Source organism: Palaemon carinicauda, unplaced genomic scaffold (assembly GCF_036898095.1).
Source record: "Palaemon carinicauda isolate YSFRI2023 unplaced genomic scaffold, ASM3689809v2 scaffold892, whole genome shotgun sequence".
NCBI lineage: Eukaryota > Metazoa > Arthropoda > Malacostraca > Decapoda > Palaemonidae > Palaemon > Palaemon carinicauda.
Window position 1 is genome coordinate 41,877 of NW_027172195.1, and position 8,640 is coordinate 50,516.

The 8,640-nt window shown below is 36.3% G+C and overlaps 1 protein-coding gene across 1 annotated transcript; it reads left to right on the forward strand.

The window, feature by feature from the left end:
* The first annotated feature begins 6,715 nt into the window (after positions 1-6,715).
* LOC137637628 (uncharacterized) lies at positions 6,716-7,441 on the forward strand. The gene has a single exon (XM_068369778.1). The coding sequence runs from the start codon at positions 6,716-6,718 to the stop codon at positions 7,439-7,441; it is 726 nt and encodes a 241-aa protein (XP_068225879.1).
* The last annotated feature ends 1,199 nt before the right edge of the window (positions 7,442-8,640 follow it).

Below are 8,640 nucleotides of genomic sequence, written 5' to 3' on the forward strand. Positions count from 1 at the left end.
TCCACTTGTCAAAATGAGTCTGGAAAAAGCTCAATATAAAAGGTGAGATAAAGTTAGATTATGTTGCATAGATGGTCAATAAAAATAATCTGAGATGAAGTGTCTAAGGAGTATGGCTGGTGTATCTCGAGTAAATAGGGTTAGGAACGAAGTAGTGAGGTGTAAGAAATGATTTAGCAGTTAGAGTGGATATGAATGTGTTGAGGTGGTTTGGTCATGTTGAGAGAATGGAAAATGACAGCTAAAGAAGGTGATGAATGCAAGCGTTGATGGGAGAAGTACGAGAGGAAGGCCAAGGTTTGAGTGGATGGATGGAGTGAAGGAAGCTCTGGGTGATAGGGGGTTAAATGTGAGAGAGGCAAGAGAGAGTGCTAGAAATAGGAATGAATAGCGAGCGATTGTGACGCAGTTCCGGTAGGCCTTACTGCTTCCTCCGGTGCCTTGGTTGACCGCGGAGGTAGCAGCAGTAGGGGATTCAGCGTTATGGAGCTTCATCTGTGGTGGATAACGGGGGAGGGTGGGCTGTGGCACCCTAGCAGCACCAGCCGAACTTGGCTGAGTCCCTTGTCAGGCTGGGAGGAACGTAGTAAGGAAAGGTCCCTTTTTTTGTTTCATTTGTTTGATGTCGACTACCCAGCAAAATTGGGGGAAGTGCCTTGGTATATATATATATATATATATATATATATATATATATATATATATATATATATATATATATATATGTATGTACAACTCATAAAAGACAGGTTGGAGTATTAAGATGATATGGAGGAAATAGTTATTAAAACTTTTCGGGAGGAAATTGAATCTTGTTACAAATACAAAAAACTAAAATGAGATGATGTCTGGCATTAGGGGATAGCGGCAATGGTTAGAGGGGGTTAATACGACCAGGCACACTCGGAAACCACAATCTCCCCAAAATTGCCGAAACTGCCGTGTTGTAATTAGGAAAGGAGGGTGGGTGGATGGGTTGAATCTGTGTGTGTGTGTGTGTGTGCATATTCAAATATTTATTAGCCATCTTTGGAGGTTCGCGTACACTAGTATATAGAATAGCTGGATTTCTGCCGTTTTTGGGGAAGGGAAGAGAATTGGACGAACTTCCGCATCTATTTCGACATCGTAGGTAATTATAATAAGGGTTGCAAGACAACAGAGGATTACGCAGGAGGGCTCGTGCAAGGTAAGCGCAGGGCTGCATTGTCTGAAAAGGTCAATGCTCTAATGACGAGCTTCCTGAAGAGCACCGTGAAGATAATGGTTTCTAGAATAAACAAATTGTTTTTACGAGAGTAGTTGAACCGAAATATAAGAGAATTAGTTGAACCGAAACATATGAGAATTAGTTAACCGAAACATATGAGAATTAGTTAACCGAAATTTATAAGAATTAGTTTGAAGAAAAACAAAATTATAAAATTACATTGAAATTAATTTTATCATGAAGTTTGTGAACGCTGATTTCCAAGTTTTATTTAATTGGAATTGATAGGTCATATTGAAAATAAATTTGAACACGCTTACATTGAACAGAATGTTTTGCCTCTGAGTTAACCTACATGAAAAGGACTTTAGGTCGACTGCTGTTCAGCAGAATCCATCACTAAAGTATCTATTGGATGGGCCAGGGTTTCACAAAAAAACCCCATAGAGGGCTAAGATCTCTGAGAAAAACCCTTTAGGATATTTTGGGATATGATATGTAACATCAATACCGAATGATATTCCCTTACATGGCTGAGGACTATGAAACTTATAGGAGATAATGATGGATGAGAAATATTGATTTAAAAGCTAAAGATAGAGAAGACTGGCGAAATTTAAAAGAGGCCCTTTGCATAGATAAGGGTAGGAGGAGATGATGATCATGGTGATGATTCCCCAGAAATGCAATCGCTATCGAAAATACTAAGTTCGTAAAAACTCTAATCACTGGAATGAAGTTCACGTTAATGAAATGCACAGAATATGCACTTTCATATTTTGTAATACCATTAATCATACCTGCCTTAGTCTGGTGTGAAAATGATTTCTTATTACAGAAATATAGGATTTTTATCTACTGCTACCTATACATCAATACCAGTTTTTTTTTTCCCAACTAGAAAAACGCATTTTCGCTAACTCATTTTCTTATCTCTGACAAAAAACCAACATATTTGTCCTAGGACGTATTTTGAATTAGGGACTCGTCCGTTGTGGGGAAATGGGTACATTTAATGAGAATTTCATAAATGGAATGCTTTTGCATAAAGGCACATTCTGAGGGAAGTGAATGGAAGGGTTTCTTTCGGGTAAATTTTTGGGAATAGATTTAATGGATGATATAAGATGAGAGAAATAGGGAGGCACTGAATAGGTGAAGCTGGCAAACTATTACTATTAGTATTACTATTATTATTACAAAAATTCACTTGCAACATTAGAAGTCAGAATACTAAAAGCTCAATGATCCTAAAAGTGGAAAAATCTAAATGTGGATAGAGCGATAAAGATAAGCATTAACTATGAAGTAAGAATAAAGAAAAAAGTAAGGTTAATGCTATGGGTGGAGACTTGCTTATCCAGAGCATTAATAAAGAAGTTGAGCTTCTGAAGATCCATCGATTTAAGTAAATAACTCTGATGTGTATTCACAAGTTTCGTAGAAGCCGGAATTATAGTTCCAGAGTATTACATAGAATTGAAAATTACGAAAAAAGGCATGGCTTAGAATTAAGTACGTTAATCAGAATTAAAAAAAAAAACCAATCTAACACCAAGCTGATTAAACTACATATATGTACTATTACCAAAAAGTATTCTTACACCTCAAATTCGTCTCTGCCATATTTGATCCGGTAAGAGTGGCACCCATACCCAGACAAGGGATACCCTCTGTAGCCTCACCTCTGTTTTCACATAGAAGGTATTCACATACCTTAATGGGATAATCTTTGAAAAATAATTTATCCTTTCTTTTAGATAAGCTTTTTAGTCTATTGCATATTTGCGTTTACTCTTCTTCAAGACCACTTACGCTCTCGCTCGCTCTCTCTCTCTCTCTCTCTCTCTCTCTATCTCTCTCTCTCTCTCTCTCTCTCTCTCTCAGAAGGATGGAATGGAGGTTAAGTAGAGGGCTAGAAAGAGTGTGTAGCTAGTAGCAATAGTTTTGGATTATGAATATTCCTTTTCGGTATTTACTCTAGAGCTGGGGTCTGTGTGAACGTCCAACGCCCGAGTGCATTCAAGGTAAAACCCTAACTATACTGAAGTAATTGTTAGAGTAGGAAAAAAAAGAAGAAAAAAAAAAGATGGAAGAAAAACGGGGATTAAGCAGGATTGAAGAAATACGGCATTGACTAAGAAATGCCTACATCGCACTGCTTACACTTCCTATTCATAGAGGTGGGGTTGGTCTCAGTGCGCCAAATCAATTCGGTGTTGCTAAATTTGCTATCAGAAAATAGAGGTAAACTACGTTATTTCAAGAGGACTGCCCTTGGGAGTCCTGTGTTTAGCTATTCAGCACGGGAGAACTTTGCTCGTATTGGGAAAAAAAATAGGAAACTTCGAGAAAACTTCTGACAATATGGGAGCAACTCTGCTTTGTCTGTTTGTCATCACGGTCTGCTAATGGATTAATGCGGTGTCAGATGCTCTATTATGATTTTTTTTTTTTTAGGTTTTTTCTTCCTGATTAGATTATAAAAAGTTTATTGAATTAGAAAAGGTAAAACAATCTTTAGAAATTACAACTTATATATTGTGTTATTACAGAACCATCAATAGTTTAAACAATTTTCACAATTGAAATCTAATAAGAAAATCCTCACAATCTTCCCTTGCGATCAACTTCATAAAAACCTTTATTTTGAGCTAAAAATATTAGGGAAATTCATAATGTCCTTTGTAACCAATTTCCAAAACTGCTCTAATTGCGCAATATACTGCAAAACTGCAATATTTATCATTAATTAACCCTGAAATTAGCCAACGGAGTTTATAAATGACTTAGCCAGAATCTAAGATTCTACAAAGGGATGTATTCCCCCTTTGTTTGCCAGCAACTTTTAACACAAAAACTACTGTAACAATTTTCACCAAACTTTTTAGCCGTTGAGTATGACCTAAGAATGCATCCGTAAGACTTTGGATAAAGTTTATCAAAGTACAATTACCAGAAGTACTTTAATAAATAACCGTGAAGTTTAATGACCATTCTATTCGTTTATTACTTGTGATCATCTCTTAAAAGCTAGAGAGCCATTTTCAACACAAATTTGTCCTGCGGGGTATGGCCCATTGACAACTCTACTAAATATTGAAGAAAAAAAACATTGTAAAAGTACTTAGTGGAGAGCAAAATAAGACTGCTTGTTGTGGAGGCATATTCTCTACTGAGTGACACTTGTTTACCACGGATTCATTCCATAATTGCTTGAAATTAAGTTTGTCACTAGTTTCAATTTCCAACCGTATTTAAAAAGTCAAAATATAATAATTACATTCGGAAGCTTGTCTTACAGAGTACTGAAAGCATGTTAGTTTATGCAATTTCTTCAAGTCGAGCAGATCTAAGATTTTCGACAACAAAATTTCTTTTATACCGAAAATATTCAGCAGTTATAATTTGAGGATTAACTATCTAGAAACCAGCAAAGGAGTTTGATACTACAAGGCCCTATTATCCTCGTTATATAATCATTAGCTTCTGGAACCCTCAGTCTGAGCAAACTATACTGGCTATATGATGGAATGTTATGGTATTTCTAAACCTTCCGTCCCAGTTCTATTATACAAACGAATGTAAATCACTTAAAATATCTTTATTTTAATAAATCCGCAATTACCTACACTGTTACCTTCAAGTATTGACAGATTTATGAATGTGTTAAAATGAAAAAAAAAAAAGTTCAGGTAACCATTTTCATTTCATAGACTTGCCACATCATTCTAGTCTACATACTCTGCCCTTGATCGCTACAGGCAGTTTAGATCTTGGGATCTGAATTAATTAAAGTAGTTTTGGTATATGATTAAAGGTTCCTCTACTTTTACAGACCTAATATTTTAAGGTTATACAAGAATTTCTACGGAACCCTATAATAAGATTGAATAATGGCAGTAGACTTTGTCAAGTTTAAAGTATTGTTAAATTTCTGAATCTTGAAAATCACCCTTACTTCTCGTTTCTTGAAAACGAACTAAAATGTTATTTTCAACAACAGTACTGGCTTTCTCACAAACTAAAATCGGTATTAGAAGATTTACAAATTATCGAAAAGTTTACTTTATTAAATGTCTCAGTTTACTCTATTATCCCCTCTTTGACATACCCGTAGTAGAGAACACTTTGTCGGCACTTCAATTAACACTTATAGTAATGTATGAAAATCCCATAAATTCTTAAAACCCAAGTAACATTAGGAACACTTCAAAACTTTCATAAGTGTCAAACTGCTTGAGAGCAAAGTTTTATATATTTTCAATAACCCTTTAAAGCTTGCGTGCTACGGGTATTACAATATTTGTACCACTGATTTTTTTTTTTTGTACCCTATATATTCTAATTAAAAGTATGGTCCAGATATGCACAGCACAGGCAAGCTCCCTACCTTTATACAGTTTGAAAGCTCCCTACCTTTGCACAGTTTGAAAGCTCCCTACCTTTGCACAGTTTGAAAGATCCCTACCTTTGCACAGTTTGAAAGATCCCTACCTTTGCACAGTTTGAAAGATCCCTACCTTTGCACAGTTTGAAAGATCCCTACCTTTGCACAGTTTGAAAGATCCCTACCTTTTCACAGAAGTGGCAAGTTATAACTACTTGTCTCTTAAACCTTTTATTCATCGTGGTAACATTTACAACAAAAGAATTCATAAACAAAGATTAAACATTCAAATTTTATTTGCTTTAAACATATGTGAATTTCGACACAACCGTCGAGGTGAACGGACGGACGGTAGTTCCAGAGCTCCGTCCTTTGAGCTTGCTCGTGGTATTTTGCCGAGGATTGTGTATGAATCGACAGTTAATACATCGGGCAAGGGATTATTGGTGTGGTGTGTTCTAGTGTTTTTGAAAAGCAAAGTTTATGAGGTGTGAAAGACAGATGCCGTACGGCCAAGGAAAAAACATGGCCTCGGGTGATGTTGACGTCACAAATAAGTCTTGTTAGACGTAAGATGAGTGGTTATTCCCCACCCCTTAGGAGACAGGACTCCATAGGGCTACTTTTCTCTTTTAGCCCTGACTATAGTGAAGTTTGTGATGTGGTTTTTGATATATTGAAAATTGATCATAATGATATAGTGGGTTTTCAGCAATTAAGTAAAGTAAAATTTGTCTTGAAATTTAGTAATTCTGACGCTTTCCAGTCCTTTTGTGAAACTTACGACGAGAAAGATGTTGATGTTGGAAATGGGAAATCTGTCAGAATTATAAACTTCAGCAGACAATATACTTATATATCGATTCGCTATGCTCCCTTTGATATGGAAAATGACATTTTGGTAAGTATTCTCAGAAATTATGGGAATGTTTTTGGAATAAGGCTGAACAAGTTCTCACATGGGAAAGCAGAGGGATTGTTAAATGGCACTCGCACAGCAAGGATGGAATTGAAGCAGAGTATACCTTCGTCATTGAATATCCATGGACATAATGTTGTCTTATACTATAGTGGACAGAAAAAAAACATGCTACAAATGTGGTAGGGAGAATCATATGGCGGCTGAGTGCAGTTATGAACTGGATGGCAAATTAAAAGTATATAGCAGCACTGATTTTCCTGATATTAAGGCTAAACGGAACAGGGCCCTTAATATGGAATTAAGTAAGGGAACTGGAACGTCTGTGAATGACGACAATGGAGAGGAAGTCTCAGTCACCAGTAACGCTGAGGAACATGGAACGGAAAACAAAACTCAAGATAGCCAGCACGTATGTAAACTTCCAGGTAATATGACTTTGAAAGAAATACAACGCGCTGAAGAGGTAGAACTAGGGGAAGAGGAAGAACCACGCTTGAAGTACAATCAAGAGGAACCAGTTGAAGAAATAATTGAAGTGTTAAGTGGCAGCCAGGAGGAAAAGGCCACGGAAACAACTATAGTGATAGCTGAAGTACATAGAGAGGATGTAGGTAGTGGTATAGATTCACAAAATTTTTCTCAGTTAAGCGTGAATGAAGACGACAAAGAAATGTGTGCTGCGTTAAGTAAGCTGAACGAGACAAAAAAATGTAACGATGAACAGACAATGGACGTAATTGATGAAGTAACGGATTCAGAAGACGATTCAACTAATGGTTGTTTAGATAATTCGGCAGTTGCTGAATATAGCGGTAAGGAACAGCAGAGGGTGGTAAGAGTCAAAGGGGGTAAACTCAGAATGACAAAGAATAAAAGCAAGAAACTGACTAGAGTAAAGAGACGGAAATTGCTTGGATAACTGCCGACGTATTCATTTGCTTAACCCCTTTTTAAATATCATGGCTTTGATTGTTTCAACATTAAATATTATTGTGAGTTTTGTGGCCGAACAGGATATACACTGCATATATTTTTCTTTTGTAAAATAGTTAAAATGTATTTCAATGGTTGAAGAGTAAATTTGAGGTTATGTGTTTTGTAGATGGTAAGGAATGGAGTAAATTATTGATGTTAGTCATTAAAACTAAATGTAAAAAAGATAGGAACACAGTTCTTCTAATTTGTAATTGTGTATTGCATATGGAGAAGCCATTTGCAGAAGCTTACTGAAAATGAGGGAGATTAAATTGTGAGATGGTTTGCGTCAATTTTGTATAAGGAAAAAATGAACTTGTTACAAAGGAATTCTTGTGTTCAATAACTTATTGGCAAAATGTAAATATTGTATTTTGTTATTTTAAATAAAAGTTAAGAAAAAAAAAAACATGTAAATTTGATCGTGGAGATGGAAGTTCTTCAGCCATACTGCTGCACCACTGTAACTATGTCAATTCACCGATGCATTTACTACGTCTCGTACATCCGAATACAGATGACAGCTCCTCCCTCAGTGCTCCAGTCAATCTTGGGTTGCTCAGGTCACGGGTGGGAGAACTGTTAGAAGAGCAGGTGATCTCTGCCGGATTACAGTGTCCTTTCCAGTGAAATAGTTCACTGGTGTACTTTCTCCTTTAACCAGGCATGGGCCGTAAGTCTCAAATCCAAAAACGAAGTTGCCAGATTATGTCAGCGAACTGCCTTTAGGACCTCTGCCGCTGAACTTTTTTGGCAGATACTCAAAACCAGAATCGCTGACCTTGCATCATTGCAATCTTAACATACTGCCTGGTTAGAAAGGTTTAGATTAAAATCCTTTCGGCACTTAAGTACTGTACACCGAAAATAAACACATAGGTATTACACTCATAGGTAATAACCTCATAGGTAAAGGCTACTTCCCACAAAAGGTTTTAAACTTTACACACGTCATTAAGTTACCCACGTTAAGTTACATATTCAAGGATTAGCGTATTTATGGCAAATGAATAGGCAGTCCAGAGTCAAGGTGTACAAAAGAATACTTGCAATAACTAGATAAAATTAAGAGAAACTAAGTAATTTTTTAAACCAATATACATAAGCCTGCAAAATAGTTTCTCAAAACTACTTAGCCATTTT